This window comes from Schistocerca gregaria, chromosome 1 (assembly GCF_023897955.1).
Source record: "Schistocerca gregaria isolate iqSchGreg1 chromosome 1, iqSchGreg1.2, whole genome shotgun sequence".
Classification (NCBI taxonomy): Eukaryota; Metazoa; Arthropoda; class Insecta; order Orthoptera; family Acrididae; genus Schistocerca; species Schistocerca gregaria.
In genome coordinates this window covers 258,436,542-258,460,623 of record NC_064920.1, presented here as the reverse complement: position 1 = coordinate 258,460,623, position 24,082 = coordinate 258,436,542, and the positions used below count along the sequence as shown (strand labels likewise).

The 24,082-nt window shown below is 38.6% G+C and overlaps 1 protein-coding gene across 1 annotated transcript in view; it reads right to left on the bottom strand.

The window, feature by feature from the left end:
* Positions 1-2,148: 2,148 nt before the first annotated feature.
* LOC126341345 (DNA-dependent protein kinase catalytic subunit-like) overlaps positions 2,149-24,082 on the bottom strand; it is a 526,946-nt gene continuing 505,012 nt past the window's right edge. Inside the window, exons 53-56 of the mRNA XM_050001770.1 lie at positions 23,791-24,071; positions 21,584-21,730; positions 14,320-14,516; positions 2,149-2,463 (exon numbers count right to left, since the gene is read on the bottom strand). Of these exons, the coding sequence (XP_049857727.1) occupies positions 2,386-2,463; positions 14,320-14,516; positions 21,584-21,730; positions 23,791-24,071 (703 nt within the window). The 3' untranslated portion in view covers positions 2,149-2,385. The remainder of the gene's footprint in view (positions 2,464-14,319; positions 14,517-21,583; positions 21,731-23,790; positions 24,072-24,082) is intronic.

Sequence of the window (24,082 nt, the reverse complement as noted above, 5' to 3'; positions counted from 1 at the left end):
ATTGCCTGCTTCAGCAGAAAAGATTAATAAAGCCAAATTTCTTTAGGCAAACCAACAAAAATAGCTTCATTTTTCTGCAGGGTGATTAATGCTTGACTATCAGAGAGGGGCAAATAAAATAAAATCTGAAACTAATGACACAAGTGAAATAAAATGAAAGTTGAAACTAGTAACATATTTTAGCCTTCTGTAATTATGTGAATGTATTTCAATTCACTTGATAGCTCCCGGCCACAAAATGTTTTGTTTTCATTTTACCTGAGAGCAATAGAGTTACAAGAAACAGCAAAATCACTAAACGTAAACACGTGTCATGTGGAGAGTACCCACCTCCCCACTACAACTCAGACTGCCCTGTGCATCAGCCCCGGATTTACTATGACATTCCCGAATCGGGGGAATACTAGATGGTGACCCCACCCATATACAAGCGTTTGAGGCAGGACACCAAAAATGTAAAATAAAACTGACTTTTCAAAAATATATTCGTATTGTAGTGCACATCTTTTTGAAGAGCCTGATACATAAAACATATGTGTTTGAGGAAGTATAAGACAAGTTATTTGGTCTTAAGTGGGCCAAAGTGCAATGCCATGCATCTTCACACAGCATTCTTCTAAAGCACGTCACTGTATTTTGCTCTGTGGGATTCAAACGTGTAATATTTTGTAATGGATGCCTTCAAACTACATTCCGGACATTGGAAATTAAAATGTCCTGTGGTTCCACTCCTGCTCCTAGTTGGCCAGTTTGACATCCTGCCCCTCCTTTTTTTTCCAGGAGAACAAGAACTCTTTAGAAAATTTGCACTCTTCATTGCATATTAGATAGTAACTTGCTGTTCTGTGTGGCATAAAATTAAATATAGGATACATAAAACCAGCAAAGACAAGAGCAAGCAAGATAGTACACAGTAAAGCCCTAGCATTTTTTCCTCTCTAACCTTGCTACACCTTTACAGGAATTCTTTCCTTTCCGGAAAAGAATCTATTACCTCATCAAAGTTCGTCAAATATTTTGCTACACGAAAAAACGAAATGTCATTGTTTAACACTGAAAAAGCTGTTAATACAAGTAGTACCCAAGACTTGTGTGGTTTCTCAGTCTGATTATGTCTATTTTTTCATAGATTTTGCTAGATAAAACAAAATAGGTCATTCTGATATTGCAGCAATATTGTAACACACATCTAATAAACGAGATTGTTTGCACATTTTTATAACAATACAGAATATAATTCATGAAGTACCAATATCAAATGCCTATTAGGCCTTCTACAAGCAAGAAGCTTTATGTTAGGAAATAGTTTCACATTTAATTCATACGTTACAGTTTCTCAAGCATGAGATCGAAAACTAGTAGTATAAAATTTTTATATAAATTTGGAATCGCAATATTCTTCCACAATTTGGGTGATGTCCCTATTTTCTAGTCCTTCACCATTCTAACAAATAATCTTGTCATCACTAGTTCTGTAACTATTCCTGCCAGTGTCAAACTTATTCTTCGCTTAACTTCACTAACCTAACCACAATTACTGGTTTAATTATCATCTGTTTATTCTCAGGTTAGGTGTTATTACATGTACAATGATTTTCCCGCGCTATTCCCAGAACTTAGGCGGCTGCTACTGAGGTCTGTACCACTGGCCGTTTTTAGTGTAGCGATCTGGCCAAATACTTTCTATCACAATTTCGTTTTCTTGGATACACCACGAGGATAATACGTAATATTTCTTACCTGTTAAACATTGATTTCCACTCTGGTAGTCTGAATTTATGGATTTCACTAGTAATTGTAACAATGCTGATCATTCCCAGTCAGCCACCTAAGTAGTCATTGGTGTTCACCAGTTTGGCTTTATTCCGCTCAGTTTGCATAGCCCTGTCCACTTTCGACTGCAGGAAAGTTTATTTCTACAAGTGATAGGCATTCCGTTTACAGGGCCATCATGTACACTACGCATGTATTCAAAAATGTTCAAAAAATAACATGTATGTATTCAAAATCATATGAATAATTGATAGACCAACGTGCTCTGGAAGCTAGGTGCTTTGTGAGGATTTGTTGATCATTCAGAAATGTAAAATTTTAATCTTCAGAAATTATCAAAAGGCTATTAGAATGTAATGAAATCTTTGTACTACATTATACACTTGATAAACATTTTATTAAAAAACATGTATTTCATAATATAAACAGCCTTTTTTACACGTAGTTGATGACTACAAATCGGCCAATATAATACAAAATTTATAATATTTCATAAGATGAAAAATGCATGCAGAAAAAATTATAAATATCCCAGCCATTTAAATATATATTTAAAAAAAATTGGTTTAAAAAGAATGTATTAAAACTCCACAGGTTATGACACAAATGACTTCATATCCATGGAAGCCATCTTTCCCAAGTCTTGCCTAATATGTGGGGATCTGTTGCTTGCTCAATGAGACACTTAACCTGAAACAGAAAATCTGCTGTAACGACGATATGAATATCAAATACAAATAATATATAGCATGTTGTCAATTTTGATGTACATGTTTCTACATGAAAACCCCAATCTCAACCACGGATGCTTATCTCTTCTGCACTGAAGTATCAAAACCTCTTATCTTGTAACTTTCAAATTTTAAGTACAAAACTTTGTATCTCAGAAGAAGGTTTCTGCTTGGAAATTCACTGCACTTCTTTTATTATTATGGTAATGTAAAAGATTATGTCGGTGATATTTATAACACACTTTGTATAATTTAACAGTATTACAGAGTAGTGATAACTGTCCAAAAAGTTATGAATTTTTCAGGTGATTAGGTAACATGAGCAGAAGTGTAAACAGATTATCTAAAAATTGTGAGTACAAAAATAGTGAATTATGTTATTTTCAGTAAGAAACAATCAAGTGTAAGTCTACCACAAAACAAAATACACCAACAACAATAAGGTTTGAATTCATATATATTGTGCGATTCTTCCTCTGCCTTATTGTTCGTCTTTGTATCAAAGCTTAACATTCATTTTGTAGGTTCTTCTCTGTGTGTATAGACAGCAATACAATACCATATGCCAATAGTAATTAAACAGAATTGCGTAGAAGCAGATAGTATATGAATTTTACATCCAATTCACGAATTTTCTGGAGTTTTCTCTTGGTATTGTACAAAACTCAAATGAAAGTAAATAATCATGAATCAAGAGAAAGTACAGTACTGAAGATGGTCCTACAACTATCTTATGTTTCCTGTTCAAAAGTTACAAGTGTACTGCCAGCATCTTTCTCACCAGCAAATGAATCTTCAGAGTATAGTAATTTAAATTTAAGTGACTCAGGATGCAGTGATTTTATATCTGACATATCTTCCTTCTCAGCATTTGAAAGGTTACTATTAACATCGGTAAAGAAACCTTCACTATCAACTAATTTAAATGTAAGCAATTCAGAAGGCAGTGATTTTAAAGATTCATATACAAGTTGTTACCGACTACAGCACAGGAATCTGAGGGCTCAGAAGTAGGTGATCTGAATCCAACAAGAAAACAGAGTAAGTTGGTGAACAAATAAATAAATAAATAAATAAATTTATGGCAATTACTCACCTATTGTAGACTGATGTGTGGCGCATAGACACATACAACAAAAAGCAGTGTTCACTAGCTTTTGAGCTCGGGCTCTTATTCTAGTGACAAACACAATCATTTGCGCACACAACCACACAGTGACTGCAGCCACAGTGATATGCATTTGGGTGTCCGTGTGGTTCTGTGTGCAAATCTGTATAGTTTCTACCACAAAAAGAGTCAAGCTCAAAAGCTAGTGAACAATGTGTACTGTTGCACATGTCTATGTGCTTCACATCGGGGTACAATAGGTGAGTGGTTGCCTTTCCCTTATTTTACATACTTATCCATCTCTGAATTTCCATTATTAAAAATGAATAAGATGTAGGAAACCATAAAAACAGAAAAACAAAGACAATTTAAGATCAGTTTCAGTTGTTGACAATTAAGTGGTATTGGATAACCATAATCAAAGAAAAAACCCAGCTGAACATGTAAACATTATGAATAATGCTGTGGAGCCAGAATCTATAATTGAAGGAACTGAAATACATGAAAAACTGTGCTCACAAAGGTAAAGAATATAAAAGTACTATGGGTAGAAAAAAGAGCTAAATGAAATAACAAAAGAACCTCCATGATGCTCATCAAAATTCTGTTGCAAATCAAAGAACAAGAGAATGTGGTCTTCAGTATCTGAGGAGAACTGTAGCAAATATGAATTGGAAATAATGGAAAGTGTTTGTTGCTACTCTAAGGAAAGAAGTTAAACAAAAACCTAAAAAAATAGGAGAATCAAGAAAAAAGCATAGTCTCCAACAGAGTGGTAGTAGTAGTAGTAGTAGCAGTAGAACAGGGTTATTGGGCGCACGACAGCAAGGTCTTCAGCTCCCGTTCAGTAACACAGTGAGACGTGTGTCAAGAAAAATCCCAGAACAGGAATATAAAACGAAACAGAAAACATGGGTAACAATTGTTGAAAAACATGTGCTCACCCACACCAAAGCGTGGGATGAAGCGGAGCGTCAGCAGTAAAACATGGACAACACAGGAAGAAAATGATAGAGGGAGCTAAAACAATGTAGCAGATGGAAGGGGCTGGCTGACCACAAGGAAAAAAGGGGAGGGGTCAGCCACTCTGCAATAAACTAAAACCTCCAGCCTAAAAGTTTAGGCCAGAGTCCAGACACATCACAAAACTTAAAAACCCTAGACACACACGTGTCATCATTAGCTAAAACAGAAGACAGATCTCCATCAACTTGTGCTTCTGGCCGTGCGTCACGGTATAAAATGCAGTCAGTTAAAATGTGCCAGACAGAGATGTGCACACCACAAGCATCACAAAACGGAGGATCCTCCCGCCATAATAAAAAGCTATGTGTGAGAGGACAGTGCCCGAACCGAAGACGTGTGAGGGCCACCTCCTCCTGCCTGAGCAACCAGCATGAGGAACGCCACGGCCGAGTGGTTGACTTTATCAACCACAGTTTATTGGCCGTCACCGCCAGCCATTCGGCCTCCCACAACTCCATGCACTTCCTGTGGAGTGCAGCGATGACTGACTGCAAGGGAATAGGACACTGGACCACATCCTGCCCTCTGCAGGCCTCCTTGGCAGCATGATCGGCCTGTTCATTGCCCCATATGCTGACATGACCAGGCACCCAGCAGAAGGATACTTCTGTACCCCACCATTGGATCAAGTACAGTTGGTCAAGTATCAGTTGGACCATCTCCTCAGTCGGGTACAGGTTCTGCAGTGATTGTAAGGCACTAAGAGAATCGGAGCAGAGAAGAAATCAATCGCCCCGAACACGATTCATCTGCTCCAGTGCCTTCAGGATCGTGAGGAGCTCTGATGCAAAAATGGTATATTCAGCAGGGAGGCGAATCCGGGTAACTTGATCAGGGAACACTACAGAACAGCCAAGGAAATTCTCCTGTTTGGAGCCATCAGTGTAAACGACAGTGAAACCGTGATGCACATATAAAATGTTAAAAAACAGAGATTGGCATGTGAAATCTTGTGTGCGATCTTTGTTAAAATTAGTCAAATCTAAAATAAGTTTGGGTCTCCGGAGTAGCCAAGGTGGAGATCTGCTCCAACCGCGACACAAAACACGAAGACCAGCCATAGACATCGCAGCGAGGCAATCTTGTGCGCGAATCCCATAGGGCTGTGTCGCATGTTGCTGGTTATGAAATAACTGTGCCAGAGGAGGCTGAGCAACGGTATGGTATGCAGGGGTGTATGGTGTGGACAAAGTTTTATACGCCTGGCGCACTGTAAGTAGCTGTTGCCACATATGAAGTGGCGGTTCACCAGCCTCTGCACAGAGGCTTGGTTTGGGGCTAGTTCGGAATGACCCAGTGGCCAACCAAAGCTCTTCATGGTGCACAACATCCAACATCTTTAAATAAGAAGGCCTCGCAGACCCATACACCGTGCACCGATAATCGAGCCGAGATCGCACAAACGCCCTGTAAAACTGGAGCAGACAATTCCTGTCAGCTCCCCATGTACTGTGGCTAAGACATTTTAAAATACTTAAAGCCTTAAGTGACTGCCGTTTCAGGTCTTTAAGATGAGGTAACCACGTGAGCTTCGAGTCAAAAATGAGCCCCAGAAACCTCACCGTGTCTTTAAAAGTAAGAATAGTGTCCCTCATCCGCAACTCAGGAAAGGTTAAAATCGAACGAGAACGGTTAAAAAGAACACATACAGACTTCTCGGTGGAAAACTTAAAACCACTCTTCTGCGCCCAGTCATCCCAACGCCTAATCGTAAGTTGCAACTGACGAGTTGCCATTGCAAGGCTTGAAGAAGAGCAAAACAAAGAGAAATCATCCACAAACAAAGAACACTGGACAGGACTTTTCACTATGGACGTAATGCTATTAATAGCGATGGCAAAGAGAGTCACACTTAAAATGCTACCCTGAGGGACACCGTTCTTTTACTCAGAGCGATCAGACAGGACGTCACCAATTCGGTATTGAAAATATCGTGTCGAGAGGAAAGACTGAATAAAAAGAGGAAGACATCCACAAAAAACCCCATTCGTGGAGCTGCTCCAGGATGAGACGCCTCCAAGTAGTATCGTAGGCCTTCTCGATGTCGAAAAATACACCTAGAAGGTGATGACGGGGTAGGAAAGCTTGTTGTATAGCCGCCTCCAGGAGGGCAAGCTTATCGAAGGTGGAACAAAACCTCCTGAACCCACACTGAAAGCGACTAAGAGGTTGCTGGGATTTTAACATCCAGACAAGGCGGCAGTTGACCATCCGCTCCAAGGTCTTCCCTATGCAACTAGTGAGGGCAACACTACAGTAGCTACTCGGGCTCGTGCGGTCTTTCCCAGGTTTTAAAAAAGGGATTAAAACTGCCTCACGCCACGTGTCAGGAAAGCGACCCGACACCCAAATGGGATTAAAAAGTGCGAGGAGGATTTCTTTGTTGCGCATTGTGAGGTGCCATAGCATACTGCAATGGATCCTGTCGTGACCAGGGGATGTGTCACGAGCTCCAGACAATGCAGAATCCAGCTCCCACATAGAAAATGGGCAGTTGTAAACTTCGTGACAGGTGGACAGCAACGGCTCTATAGTGCTGGAAACCTGGATCCTGACTGGTTGTTGCAGTACCTGTGGCAAAATACACTGCCATAGTCTGGGCAATGTCTCGCGGGTCTGTGTGGAGAGTGCCGTTATTCATTACAGCAGCTACGGGGCACCTCCCTCCTCTGCCAGAAAGTCTCCTGATGGTCTCCCACACGATAGAACTTTTGGTAGAACGGTTAATGGTGTTCAGGAACTTTTGCCACGACCTCTTCTTGCTCTCACGAATAATGCGGCGACATCTTGCCCTCGCCACCCGAAAGGCTGCAAGATTCTCAGCAGTCGGCCGACACTTGAACCGATGCAGAGCCGCACGCCTGGTCCTGATTGCAGAGCAGCATTCGGCACTCCACCAAGGCACAGGTGGCCTCTTCCGGTGGCCTGTGGACTGTGGACTGGATGCTGCAGCGGTGTGGTGGACCGTTTTGGTAATATGATCCACCCACACCTCAACATTCGCACAGTGTTCGAATTGGGCCAACTGGCTATAAAGTGTCCAGCCAGCTCCACTGAGCACCCATCGTGGTGGTCTCCTTTCGGGGGCCACGCCATCTGGCAGTTGAATCCAGATTGGGAAATGGTCACTGCTGTGCAAGTCAGCGACCACTTCCCAGTGAGCACTGGCAGCAAGAGCAGGACAGCAAAGTGAGAGATCAATGGCAGAGAACGACCCAGTCGCTGTGCAGAAATGAGTACTCTGTCCTCCATTGAGCTAGTAGGCACAGGATGACAGGAGAATCCTCTCAATTACTCTACCCCTGGGGCAGGTAATTGCAAAGCCCCAAAGCACATTGTGGGCATTAAAATCACCACAAATAATGAATGGCTGGGGGAGCTGTGTCAGAAGGTTGGTGAGGGCCACTTCATCAAGTGCATCATGTGGGGGCAAGTAAAGTGAACATACAGTCAATGGATGACGCATGTGAACGGACACAGCGACGGCCTGTAAAGTGGTCGTAAGTGAGAGAGGCAAGGAGTGGTAGTCCGTCCTGACGAAAATACCTACACCTCCTCTAGCTCTCTCTCCATGCAGGTTGTCCTTTTTGTGGAGTGTATAGCCTCGTATCTCAGGGGAGTATGATGGATGGAAATACGTCTCCTGGAGACATAGACACAGTGGTGTACCCTGAGAGAGTAGACGAAGTTCCTCCATATGCATCCTGAACCCTTGCAAGTTCCACTGAAGTATGGGAGCCATCTATGTTGGGGGTAGCACCTTCATCCCGTCTCTCCGACGGGGCGGGGAGACCGCAGCAGGTGGAGGGGCAGGCATGGGACAAGATGATTTCCCCACACATACATCGAATTCCATCAACTCAGGAGAAGAGTCAGATGAAGGTCAGATGAAGCCTCACGTAAAACAACATCCGCATGGTCAGATGGTTTACCACAGGATTTGACCCGCTGTTGCTGCTGCACAGGAGCTTTCTGTGGTTTGGTGGGCTTTGGGGGAGCTGATGTGGGAGTGGTAATTGGCGCACTGGGCTTGGGAACAGCCTCAGCTGTTGGAGGTGTCAGGGGCTGGCCCAAGTTCGCCACTGTTCCTTTGTCTGCTGTTCGAGTAGGGGCTACTGGCTCTAATACACTGGCTGCGTTGCAAGTGCACTGACAGCTGCAGGTGTTAGTGCCAACACTCACCACCTCGGTCTGTGTTGAGGCATCGACTTTTGGAGTAGGCTTCTGAACCAGCGATGCAAAAGATGTAGCAAATGTGGGAGGTTGTATCGACTTATAGATCTTCTTGCCCTCACCATAGGGGATACGCTTGGTTGTTTTTATTTCCTGGACTTTGCGTTCCTCTAAAAATATTCGGCAGTCCCTACTCCAAACAGGGTGTTTCCCAGAGCAATTAATACATTTAGCCGGAGACAAGCAACCAACTCCTTCATGAGCAGCCTTACCACAGTTTCCACAAGTCGCTTTGCCTTTACATCCTAAGGTGGTATGCCCAAAACGCTGGCATTTAAAACAGCGCATTGGGGTCGGGAAATAAGACCTCACACTAAGGCGAAGGAAGCCAGCTTTAACATGTTCAGGAAGTTTTGTGCTACTGAAGGTCAGAATAAAGGGGTCGGATTTGACAAGATTGCCATCAACCCTCTTCATGATGTGTTTGACATCAACGATACCTTCCGGAGCCCACTCACGTTGCAGTTCGTCCTTGGGAATGTCAACTAGATCCCGGCATGTCACAACACCTTTGCTGTAGTTCAAGGTGCTGTGCAGTTCAGTGTCTATGGCATACTCCCCAAGGCATTTCGCAGCTTGCAGGTTAGTTGCTTCCTGGGAAGTGGAAGTTTCCACTAGCAAGGTCCCATTACGTAAGCGCTTCACCGATTTTAAGGAGCCACAGATGCCCTCCAATCCCTTTTGTATATAGAAGGGTGAAACCTTCTCAAAACTACCCTCCTTCCGTTTCACAATGAGAAACACATTCAGATTACCAGAATGCATTCTGTTACCTAAGACTAGACTTGTCAAAGAAGTGCCGGAGTCAGGGGGACAGACTGCACGAGCCCTCTTAAGAGACTGGGTGTTAGAACCTTCCAGCGGCCCACCCTTTCCGCTGGGAGGAAGAAAAGAGGATTTCGAAGGATCCATCTCGGTCCCACGAGCAGCTAGGGAACTAGAAGTCCACCTAGACAAAGCCCCGCGTGCCTAGGTAAGCCTTATACAACTGAGGTGAGGCAGGTTCCCCAGAGGTTGCTCGCTAACGACTGTTCCACCTCAACAGCCATGCATCTCATCAGCGCGCAGCACACCTTGAGATTGAGGGGTTGTTTATAGAGGTTTATGCCATCCTCGCGATCTGGGAAGCCAAGCCAAGATCCCCACTCCCTGGCGGCGCTTACCAGTCCCCAGCTCAGGAACCCCGGGGTCGCCAAGCCCGTACCCAGCAAATGAATGCTGAGCCCCGGGGGTCGAAATGACAAAATAATGCGTGACTTCTGTGGCCTAATAAAGAAATATTTCTTTCAACTTTAGGAATTGGTCAATGGTCATTCAACAATTGGGTTACAGAGAGTTTATAGTTTATTTTTTGTCCACTGATCAGTTTTGCAATGATTTTAGAAATGTTACGTTGCAAATTTATACAAAAATAAACAAATTTATTGGAAATTTGTGATTTGATACATGAAATAATTCTGTAGTAATGTTTCTGGTAATATTTTTACTTGGTGATATATGATAGCCTGTGCTGATTTATTTAACAATCTAGCGTGCGCGTGCGCGCGCACACACACACACACACACACACACACACACACACACTGGTACTAATAATAAATAATGCATTTAGAAGAACTGAAGACTAGTTTTTTAGTCCATCTATGTTATGGATAGAAATATTAGAACGATTATACATCAGTGCAACACTACATTTTTATGTGTATGTTTCCTTCTGTATTTTCAGCACCACACTTTGTTTTCCTTTTCCTTCTTTCAGAAAAATTCAAAATTTCATCTGTCCTATGGATTTGCACACACATACTGTTTCACCTTATACTAGCATCCAGAGATGATATGTTTCTTGGGTTTTCTTTTGAAGGTGCTCTTATCCATTATGCTCTTAATGCTGGGTGATTGTCTGTTATAAAATACACTTCCTGCAATGGTAAGGTCCCTGTCTATCATTTTCAATCTTTTGCCACAGATGTAATGTTCTCTGGTTCGTGTGTTGTGATTACGAAAATCTCAGTTTAGAGGTGCTGAACAATTTAGAATTAGAAGAAGTGTTGTCTCGTATATGTACTAACTTGGTAGTTAATATTTTAAATTCCTAGACTTCATTTCTGCAGGATTCCCGAGGCATTAGCCTTTAGCTATGCATCTAATGGCTTTCTTTTGAAGTTTTAGGATTCTTTGTACATGTACATCTGCTGCATCGCCACATATTGGTATACTGTACATTATTTTGCCACAAATAATGTCTGTAGCACATTTTAAGCAAGGTTTATTTTGGAAAACATAACGTCAATGTGGTTTTTCCCTTCCAGAAACATGTTACAGTCCACTGATTTTAAGTGTACATCCCCAATATACAGTAGTCCTCTGTTCTGTTGATTCTGTTTGTTTAGAAATTTGTAAACACAGTTTTCATCCTGTTGGTTAAAAAGTTATTTTCTGTAAAATACCTTTCTGCCATTTGCAAGTTCTCACTGGCCTATTTTCCAATTCTTTCACTGAGTCACTGCATACTAATGAAGTTGTATCATCAGCATACATGATCACTGTTTCATTTACAGCAGTGGGCATACCATTTATATATACGATAAGGAGCAGAGATCTTAGTACTGAACCCTGAGCTACTCCATATTTTACCTGCAGAGAATCAGAGTAGACATTTATCTCTGCATTTCCAGATGTATGTTTTATTTCAGTACACTGTTGTCTGTTTTCAACAAAGGTTTGTATAATATCAGCAGCTTTCCCTCTTATGCTGTAGCAGTTCAGTTTCTGTAGAAGAGTTTTATGGCAGACACAGTCAAACGCTTTTGAAAGTCTAAATAGCCACTAGATACTTTCTTTTGATGATCCAATGCCTCACTGATGTGTGTTATGAAGTTTGTCACTGCAGTCTTGGTGGATCTTCCCTTTCTAAATCCATGTTATGCCTCATTTAAGTTGTTATGCTTCTCTATGAAGTTTATAAATCTATCTTTAATCACTGCTTCCACTATTTGAACAGGTGTGATCATTATAGGTCTACAGTTTTTTGGGTCTCCTTTATCCCCTCCTTTGAATACTGGCAAAACTCTACTTATCTTTAAACATTTTGGGAATACTCCTTGCTTCATTACTAAATTTATCAGGAATGCCAGAGGGTTAGCAAGAGCACAGTATTTCACCATTCTTGCTGGGATGCCATCCTGACCACCTGTAATTTTATCTGCTAGTGCTCCAGTTTTTTTAAGAACTTTTGATTCATCTGTAGGGACAAGATATAAACTCTCGGCCTCCTTTTTTGGGACTTTCCATCTTTTTGATACTGTTATGTTTTGTTTTAGAAGTTTGTCCACTATAGCTACACAGTGCTGGCTGAAAATATAGAACACCTATTGTGGTTCAATGACTTTTTTCCCTTCCCTCATCAATGATATATTTGTATCTTTCAAGGCATGCAATTCTTTTTGGTTTTCATTTAGTTCCAGACTGTTTCAGAGATATTTAAAGATGATTGTATTTCAGATTTTTGGTGGCTGGCCTTTGCTCCTCTTACCATTCTAGCGTATGCTTTCTTCTTACATTTTTAAGCCTCATGACTGACCTGACCTTTTCCTTTCTGATGTGTTTCAAAGGGTTTAAACAGTTCAGCTCTTGTGAATTTATTTATTTATTTTTTATTTATTTATTTATTTATTTATTTTTTTTGGTTTAGCCCTAATACTTCTGCATACTTTAGGACAAACTGTATCTGCGTGTTGTCTTAATACACCACAGAAAGATCCCCAGCTCTTTTCTGCACTGTCCTCTCTGTACATATCATCCCATTTTTCTTCTTTTAGCAAAAATTCTAACCTGCTCAGATTTCTATGGTTGGTTTAGCAACTACATTTTCCTCCTAAGATTTCAGACTGTCAATACAATGCCCAGCGGATGAAGAAAAAGAGGGAAAGGCAGAGGAAGTCAAGTGATAAAAAGGCAGCTAAAGCAGGAAAGGGTTTTGTGTTTACCATTGATATACAAGCAGTGTAGTTAGTGTCAGCCATCCAGGGTAGTTGTCTATTTTAAACAAAAGCTGGTGTGTCACGATTTGGAGGACGGTTCAGTGATGAGTTATATTTGGCATAGAGGAGGTGGAGGGCTAAGAACTAATGTTTTTGCACCTTACATTACAGATTTTATGTGCTCAGAACAGAAATTTACTCGTTTTCAAATCTGTTAAAATTACAGCATAGGAAGTAGTATAACAATAATTCAAAAATTCTTACTTAAAGGCCATACCTAAATAGAATGTAATAGTGTGCATTCCACAATTGAATGCAGAAAGAGAAACATGATACTATATTCCTTGGCTAATGATGTTGATATGATAAAGGAAGCAAGATGTGGTAAATAGGGCCATATAAAGTAAAGTATGTATGTATCAAATGACTATTTTAAGACTTCTCTGAGTTTCTGTACTACAAATCAGTTAGTCTGGGCAATAAAGTAGGCGATCCATGTGTTACAGACATATTGACTCTCAGATATAATCTGTCTGTAGTTACCGAATATAAACTGGATTTTGAGGGAATTGCTTCCAAGACACCACAAGACAGTAATTAGAAATACAAAAAATGCTACAATAGACCAGTTGCAATTTCTGTACAAAAGTATAATGCTTTAAAGTGTCTAAAATCAATTAATGCAAGAGACTTATCATTTTCTTTATAATGATGTCAAGCAAATTTTGGAAAAAAACCTAACTCTTCCATAACTTTTATTTTTGTGTGCAAAGACTTTAAATTCAAATTAAATTTGTTTTACGTTTGTATGCTCAGTTCAGATAGTAAAATTAAAAATTATCTGAGTGCAAAACCTTCTTTAATATGATTCTAAATACCATACAATTGCCTAAAAATATCTTATTAGTAGTATGACTTGTATCAATTAATAATTCTATGTTTTTTTTTTTTTGTTTCCTGAACAATACAAAGTTTTTAGATGCAAGGTTTTGCTATCCTAATGGCAGGTATGCAAATGTAGGTTCCCTGAAAATTTCACTGATGAAGTTGTCTTGAGTCTTGGAAGAATTAAAGCAGCCTACTTAGATACTGTAGAAACACACTGTGTACCAATCTGAAGAGTTAACTTGATGTTCCATTTCTACTTTAGCAGCACATTAATTTACAATAACCATCATCTATTTGTTATCTATTTATACAATCCACTTTGAAATTATTCCTTACATAAAAACCTATTATTTACTGTAAAATCAAAAATATTAAAGTATTATTTTTGTAATTACTATGTAACTGTATTTACCTACTTTTCCCCACACTTTTAGATGCTTGTCAACCCCTGACTTAGACTATACTTAAAAAATTTTTTGCTGCCAAAAATGAAGACTGCAGTTGAATTGGCTGTAAAATTTCTCCTTTGGGAGCAAGGTGTTCTTATGATAAACTAATAATACAGTATATAAGTATGTACCTGATCATGTGGTGATAAAAGTTTTCTACCAAAAGTATATCTCAGTGTCGTACTCGGACCCCACAGAACTGTTCGAAAATTTGTTGGATCTGAGTGTCCACTTAGTAGCTCTTCTTCTGTAATCACTGCTGGACTTATACCTTCAAATTTTTTTCTTGCTAACTCCACTTTCTCCCTTGAAAATCGCTTGGGATCACCTGTTGAATGAATAACACAAGAGAAATTATACAACAACAAACTACCTGCATTTTCACTGTCACAAACTACAGGTATAAAACTGATGTGGCTCACTGAATTCTTATCTTTATTTTTTCACTGTTAGTAATAACATTATGACCACAAGGAATCTTTCTAAGTATCTTTAAAAATAAAAGCTAATTTCCTGAACAACATTAGAAAATACAGAAAAATCTGCAACATAGGAAAGTGTTTATGGGAAACAAAAGCCATTTATTGTTTTGCAGTAAGAGAAACAAAACCTGAAGTGAGGAATTGAAATAGAAGGTACAGTCCAGCATTACTGATTTCAGTACACAATCAATCTCTGTTAAAAAAAAGTTAAAAGAATGAAAACTCTCTAAAACATACAAAAAGTAAGTAGGAGAAATGAAACAAATATTACTACGAATGTCACTTGCAAAAAGGCACAATTTATGCAGAAGTCAACAGCAAAAAAGAATCGCTGACATCTACTTCACTTAACGTTTACTTCCAGCACATTAATATGTCGTGGTATTATAGAATCCTAAGTGCTCCGGTAACACTTCCTGACATTGCTTTTACTTTAAGATTGAACGTTTTAATTTTTCTCATGCAATATTACTCTTATAATTTCTAATAAAGATGTGTGTGTTTATAAAGAACCCCTCAATGTTATGGAAGTATTAAGTTTAGAAAAATTATAAAACTAAGCACATGACCAAATTTTATTCAGTTCATTGCATGTTTTGCGGACCACATATGTGATGTCTCACTATGATATGGAAGGTGTGAAAACAGAGCTATATGCTGATCATTTACATGATTAGTTTTACATTTATATTGATGGGTACTTTGAAGTTAGTAACTAGTCCAATTCAAATATAATTTGTTGAGATATCAATATTGTTCCTGTTTTTAATGAAGTACAGCATATCTATGCATACTTTTACAGCCAGTCAGTATTGATGTACAGTTATCCTTTTACATTCACATATATTAACACACTGATAGCAACTCTGAACATTCTGAAGCTATTTTGAGGATGTAGAGATCTGAAATTATTGAGAAATGTAATGACACGTCTGTATATATTGATTATGGTAAGTTGAGAGGAGAGAATTGTGCCTGGGATGATGAAATGCTGAAACTTATGTTTTCTGCACTAGCATGCGATTAGATGATGAGAGAGTAAGAAATGACTTTGGAAGTGAAAGTGTGACAGATAATACACCTAATTTTAAAACATTTACTTACACTATGATGTTATACAGGCCATTTATTTTGTGAAAGTTGGTGTAAAAATGAAACGAAGACACTGTTAGCATTAATAGTCTGACTACATAGTGACACAAGAAGACAAACTGGCATTATCATTATTTTCTCTGAAAAGTCTCTTCCAAAACACTTCACTTGTTTCTCTGAGAAATTAAACCTTATCAGATGGAATTTGTCAAGGATTGATATGGAGTAAGATTTTAATTCTAATTTGATACACTACTGTTTTACATGAAAAATATGGATCAACACTTCTGACGTTTGAGAGAGAAAAGACTTTGCCTTTCAGCAGCATACAGTGCTAACTATTAAATTTAGGTATATTCATTTTGTTTAACATTTGCTTGCAAGCAAACACACTAACTACAAATAGGATTGACGGAGGAAAATACTATTTTTTTTTAATTTAAACAAATGGGCTGATTCTCTGACTCTGTAATAGGATTACAATAAATTAATTTTTCAAATCTTGGAAACAAGCAAACACTGTGAATAAACTAATGAGACAAATATTGAATTACCTCTGAACTGAAAACCTTTGCATCTTAAGCAATTTTGGAAAGTCAATTCTTTAAAAAGAACCTATGAGCAAACACTGTCCCCAGTATTTATTTCAAAAAGGGAATAAATCTTGTGAAAAGTTTAATCTTTTGTAAAACATGTTTCTCATTGCATTTGTTAATGGATACCACTTTTTAATTTATTCTACATCATTTGTCTTTGAAACATTCATCCTGAGTTGTGATATAAAAGATTTTGTACTGCCATATACATGATTTTATAATTTACTCTATGTCATGTCTGTATTTTGAAGAAATTGTATTCTGTATTTCACTGTATATTTTTTCTAAATTGTATTAGATGCTTTCTCAGTAATTTTTTCCACGTTACGTAATATTTTGATGAGAAAGTATTCTGATCTTTAGCATATGTCTCTCTACACATTATTACATGTTTCCAGAATGAGATTTTCACTCTGCAGAGGAGTGTGCGCTGATATGAAACTTCCTGACAGAGTAAAACTGTGCGCCAAACCGAGACTTGAACTCGGGACCTTTACCTTTCGCGGGCAAGTGCTCTACCAACTGAGCTACCCAAGCATCACTCATGGCCTGTCTTCACAGCTACAATTCTGCCAGTACCTCGTCTCCTGTTGTTTAACAATATTTTTCTATATAACATATATCTTTTGAAATTTATTATTTTGTTTAGATATATATTTTTTGCATGTAAAACAAAAAGTTTTTTTGTGTTAACCAAATTTTTCAAAACAAGTCAGCACATTGATGTGAAAAAGTTTTTTCAGCTTTTTGCTCTAAAAACTGTTGCTCAGTCTTTGTATTGTGCACATCTTTCAGGGGATTCTGAAGTTTCATAGCTGATTTCAACCACATCTTAAGTGACATAGAGAATATTCATTTACCAGTACTAATGTTCAGATACTTATACATGTACATACATACTGAACTTACTACAAATACACGTAACCATAGATGCAAACGATACCAAAAGACAGTAATACAAAACACCCAGACATGAATAAAAGTCACCTTAGGGAACTATTGTCATAGTAACTATCGGTATGCACTAAACTTCTACATATTGAAATGTACCACTGACATTGGTAGGAATGGATAAGATAATTTGGTTCTTTTGCAAAAACATAACCACAAACAATGAGTTGTTGTTGTTGTTGTGGTCTTCAGTCCTGAGACTGGTTTGATGCAGCTCTCCATTCTACTCTATCCTGTGCAAGCTTCTTCATCTCCCAGTACCTACTGCAACCTATATCCTTCTGAATCTGCTTAGTGTATTCATCTCTTCATCTCCCTCTACGTTTTTTACCTTCCACACTGCCCTCCAATACTGAATTGGTGATCCCTTGATGCCTCAGAACATGTCCTACAAACCGATCCCTTCTTCTTGTCAAGTTGTGCCACAAACTCCTCTTCTCCCCAATACTATTCCATACCTCCTCATTCGTTATGTCATCTACCCATCTAATCTTCAGCATTCTTCTGTAGCACCACATTTCGAAAGCTTCTATTCTCTTCTTGACCAAACTATTTATCGTCCATGTTTCACTTCCATACGTGGCTACACTCCATACAAATACTTCCTGACACTTAAATCTATACTCGATGTTAACAAATTTCTCTTCTTCAGAAACGCTTTCCTTGCCATTGCCAGTCTACATTTTATATCCTATCTACTTCGACCATCAACAGTTATTTTGCGCCCCAAATAGCAAAACTCCTTTACTACTTTAAGTGTCTTATTTCCTAATCTAATTCACTCAGCATCACCTGACTTATTTCAACTCCATTCCATTATCCTCGTTTTGCTTTTGTTGATGTTCATCTTATATCCTCCTTTCAAGACACTGCCCATTCCGTTCAACTGCTCTTCCAAGTCCTTTGCCATCTCTGACAGAATTACAATGTCATCGGCGAACCTCAAAGTTTTTACTTCGTCTCCATGAATTTTAATACCTACTCCAAATTTTTCTTTTGTTTCCTTTACTGCTTGCTCAATATACAGATTGAATAACATCGGGGAGAGGCTGGAACCCTGTCTCACTCCCTTCCCAACCACAGCTTCCCTTTCATTCCCCTCGACTCTTATGACAGCCATCTGGTTTCTGTACAAATTGTAAATAGCCTTTTGGTCCCTGTATTTTACCCCTGCCACTTTCAGAATTTGAAAGAGAGTATTCCAGTCAACATCGTCAAAAGCTTTCTCCAAGTCTACAAATGCTAGAAAAGTAGGTTTGCCCATCCTTCATCTAGCTTCTAAGATAAGTCTTAGGGTCAGTATTGACTCACGTGTTCCAAACTTTCTACGGAATCCAAACTGATCTTCCCCAAGGTTGGCTTCTACTAGTTTTTTCATTTGTCTGTAAAGAATTCGCATTAGTATTTTGCAGCTGTGACTTATTAAACTGATAGTTCGGTAATTTTCACATCTGTCAACACCGGCTTTCTTTTGGATTGGAATTATTATAGTCTTCTTGAAGTCTGAGGGTATTTCACCTGTTTCATACATCTTGCTCACCAGATGGTAGAGTTTTGTCAGGACTGGCTCTCCCAAGGCCGTCAATAGTTTCAATGGAATGTTGTCTATTCCAGGGGCCTTGTTTTGACTCAGGTCTTTCAGTGCTCTGTCAAACTCTTCACGCAGTATCGCATCTCCCATTTCATCTTTCTACAACCTCTTCTATTTCCATAATATTCTCCTCAAGTACATTGCCCTTGTACAGACCCCCTATATACTGCTTCCAACTTTCTGCTTTTCCTTCTTTGCTTAGAACTGGGTTTCCATCTGAGCTCTTGATGTTCATACAAGCGGTTCTCTTTTCTCCAAAGGTCTCTTTAATTTTCCTGTAGGCAGTATCTATCTTACCCCTAGTGAGAAAAGCCTCTACATCCTTACATTTGTCCTCTAGCCATCCCTGCTTAGCCATTTTGCATTTCCTGTCGATCTCCTTTTTGAGACGTTTGTATTCCTTTTTGCCTGCTTCATTTATTGAATTGTTATATTTTCTCCTTTCATCATTTAAATTCAATATTTCTTCTGTTACCCACGGATTTCTACTAGCCCTCGTCTTTTTACCAACTTGATCCTCTGCTGCCTTCGCTAATTCATCCCTAAAAGCTACCCATTCTTCTTGTACTGTATTTCTTTCCCCCATTCCTGTCAATTGTTCCCTTATGCTCTCCTTGAAACTCTGTACAACTTCTGGTTTGGTCAGTTTTACCAGATCCCATCTCCTTAAATTCCCACCTTTTTGCAGTTTCTTCAGTTTTAATCTACAGGTCATAACCGATAGATTGTGGTCAGAGTCCACATCTGCCCCTGCAAATGTCTTACAATTTAAAACCTGGTTCCTAAATCTCTGTCTTACCATTATATAATCTATCTGAAACCTGTCAGTATCTCCAGGCTTCTTCCATGTATACAGTCTTCTTTTATGATTCTTGAACCAAGTGTTAGCTATGATTAAGTTGTACTCTGTGCAAAATTCTACCAGGCGGCTTCCTCTTTCATTTCTTAGCCCCAATCCATATTCACCTACTATGTTTCCATCTCTCCCTTTTCCTACTACCGAATTCCAGTCACCCATGACTATTAAATTTTCGTCACCCTTCACTATCTGAATAATTTCTTTTATTTCGTCATACATTTCTTCAATTTCTTCGTCATCTGCAAAGCTAGTTGGCATATAAACTTGTACTACTGTAGTAGGCGTGGGCTTCGTATCTATCTTGGCCACAATAATGCGTCCACTATGCTGTTGGTAGTCGCTTACCCGCATTCCTATTCTTTTATTCATTATTAAACCTACTCCTGCATTACCCCTATTTGACTTTGTATTTATAACCCTGTATTCGACTGACCAAAAGTCTTGTTCCTCCTGCCACCGAACTTCACTAATTCCCACTATATCTAACTTTAACCTATGCATTTCCCTTTTTAAATTTTCTAACCTACCTGCCAGATTAAGGGATTTGACATTCCATGCTCCGATCCGCCGAACGCCCGTTTTCTTTCTCCTGATAACGACGTCCTCCTGAGTAGTCCCCGCCCGGAGATCCGAATGGGGAATATTTTACGAAAGAGGACGCCATCATCATTAATCATACAGTAAAGCTGCATGCCCCCGGGAAAAATAATATCTGTAGTTTCCCCTTGCTTTCAACTCTTCGCAGTACCAGGACATAGAGGCTGTTTTGGTTAGTGTTACAAGGCCAGATCAGTCAATCATCCAGACTGTTGCCCCTGCAACTACTTAAAAGGCTGCTGCCCCTCTTCAGGAACCACACGTTTGTCTGGCCTCTCAACAGATACCCCTCCGTTGTGCTTGCACCTCTGGTATGGCTATCTGTATCGATGAGGCACGCAAGCCTCCCCACCAACGGCAAGGTCCATGGTTCATGGGGGAGTAATGCAATATAATTCATCAAATGTTCCTACCCTCAGATTTCAATGTAGTATTAAGTCAAACATATTTCTGTGAAATGATTTTAAACTTTTTGTGTGTTCAGAGCTACAGAAACAAGTTAATATGATAAAACTGTACTCCTCATGGCGAGGGCATTATTAGCAAATGTAAACAAATCTAGCTTTCTGATAACCAAGACAGATATATAAGTTTTGTCTATATCATGAAATTCTATGTTTAATTTCATCTCTCAATACATGGTAGAAACTCTCTTTATTAATCAGCATGGCCATAAATAAAGAAAGAAAGAAGTAAATGAATTGCTGTTAAACTGAGCATCTAGTATTTCACTATGAAAACATAAAAGTACTGTGACCTTTGTGTTTAACAACGTGCAACTGTATATTAGAAATATTCTGCCATCCAAATTCACTCAATGTAAAACTTTTAATTGTAATGCACTTATGTCTGTTTATAACAGTTAATACATTGCAATGTTTACTATAAATACTGGCAGATTTTTGTAGCCAGCAGGTCAGTCTTCTGTCAGATTTCAATGCGGAAAATGTGTTTGTTGTTAGTCCTAACAATGTGATGGCAAAAAGTGTATTTAAAATGGTGTGTCTCTAAAATTGATTATTATACATATCACACAGTGTCTGCAGATCAGAATAATTTCAGATTATCTACAAGAATCAGCTGCTGCAGCAAAGAAGAAAATTATTTGTACTTTGCTGAATCTACGCTCCGGCCTTCCATGCTGTAGTTTGATCACTATTATTTTATTATGCTGCACATGAGTATCTGTTTATCTTACTATTAGTGTATAAGATGTAGTCTGCTTACTTTGCACATTTCCTGGTGACTTCCTCTTTGCATAAAACAGCCAATCTAATGATGGTTCCTGAACAAATACCTTCATTGTTGCCAATAATAACTGATGGTTATTACGTAGCAATCGCAAAACGTGTACCATTGTCTCTTCCAGCACTCCTGAAATTTCATAGAAGTCATCAATCTTACAAACGAACAAGATCCGACGTCACAACATTTTAATAGCGATTTTTAAAAGTGAGATATTTTTGAAGTGAATGAGAGAACATAATTTTCACAAATTTGGCCACTCATTGGTTAAACAACCATCACAAAAACACATTCAATTTTATGGATGTGTAATCTATGTCATTTCAGCATTTGCTTGATTCTTGTTATTAACTTGTGTATATAGTGAAAGCCTCAACTGAAGATTGGAACAGAAATTGTGTTTTTTATAGCTTGTAAACATGTACCTGCCAAACTTGAAAAACGAAAAATTGGGAGAATCGGTTTTAAAAATCGGGAAGTATAAAAATGAGCGAAAACCGTGGGGTCAATTTCTGTATAATATTGAGACAACTGATGTGAGCCTTTCCCTGTAATGTCACAAAGCTATATACTAGCTAGAAAAATGCAAATGAAAATACTAGAACTACCCGAAACAATGATTCAAAAAATAAGGGAAAGTCAACCACTTACCTGTAGCAGAAACAGTTATTATAAACGATAACAACTATAGGATATAAATTACAGTCATCTTCATTGCTACTATCTGTTGAAATAGAAACTGGACAATCTTTAAAGGGTTCTATGGTTTCTTCTTTTTCCTTTTTCGCTCTTTCTCCTATAATTTTTGTTCTTGCACAATTGTTTTTTTTTTTTTTTTTCAACTACTTTGCTGTCTGGGAATATTTGTCTGAACAGGTGACTTGTAAGCTCAAATGACTGGAAAATTGTGTTCTAAAATAAATTATGTAAATAAGTGTTCAGAATTTATAATCCTGTCACTTCCACTTTTAACACTGAATTCCATTTTTTTATTGTTATTCACAAACTTAAGATTTTCTTGGTCCTTTTTTGATTTCACACGTTTTAAACATAATTTCTTCCATCTTGTGGTGTACAAATGTCACATCGGCAAAGAGTATGAAATACAAATGACACACCTTTCCTAGACTCTATAGTACACTGAATCAAAATATTATGAATTGATGAATGAGATACACATGAAATAAACATTTACACAAAAACAAAGCCTATCAAGGATTCACATAATAAAATAACACTCTTAGTCATCCACTCTAAATATTTATTCTGATTACACAAAATGTTGAATAATAAGCGAGTTCACTTAAGCATAATGACAACACTTGAACACAAGACCAAATAGAGCACAACCCTATGTACGTATTACAAAATGTGCAGGAATGAGGAGTCCCTTATTTCTATAAACTTCAATGTGTATATTGATAAGAAACAACTATTGAGCGAAGGAATTCCAATCATGCCCCGTCCCCAAAAAATAGGAAAAACTTGCCCTGTTGGCAAGCAATTTGCATCACCTATGTTGTTTTCGATGCACGAGTTCCAACATGTATGACAACTGATCAGCACATGTGTTCTTCCTTCATGCTTTGACAATCCAATGTCTTACAGGGAGAATCTTGTTCTGGATGGTATGGCTGCTCAATAGTTGTTGTCTAGCATAGAAGTGGCAAGTGATGTACTGCACTGAGTAAACCTGTCAGCTGGTGACTGTCAACAATATGGTGCCATTACAATGTTGTAGTACACAGCTCCGATGGTATTACTGAATTGAGATAATCATGGTAAATCCTTGACAAACTGGCATATGAAATTTCGAGTGCCAATATGTCCTTGGAGATAGTGTGTATCATCTTGGGCAACTAGATGAAAATGGGCTGATATTGTGTGCTTTGCCCTCAGTCACTTAATTATCATGCTCACAAGCAGCACAAACAAGGTCTGACTACACTTCAGCTAGACTGTTGTATTTACTGGGGTCACAGAAGCTCTGTCCACCACCTCTCAAACAAACTGATTATTTCTAAATCAGTTGCTCATGAGTGTACACCTCTCTAAGACTTAATTACCTGTCAATTGCCATAAATGTAGATGTTAAATGTATTGACCAAAATATATATTTTGAAACACAGTTATCCAATGGAAATACAAAAATTAATGCAAAATATTCTGCTCTTTTTTCAATAAATTACCTGAAGTCTTGTGCGGTTCCATTAAGTTAACGATATGCGGAGTTAACCTGAATGGCATAAGTTCTGGCACTGGGAGGAATTCTGTAGCTGTTCCAAATGCATACCCAAAGTCAACACCTAGGCACTCTCCACTGTGAGGAAACACCAAGCAGTTGCCAAGGTGTCTGTCACCTATACCAAGCAACCAGTGACCAATACACATGGTTGCATAACTAGAAGCAAAGCGGTGGCGTTTTGTAAAGAAGATTTCTGCTGTTGTGCTTACATTCCGAATGACACGCCTGTGAAAGAA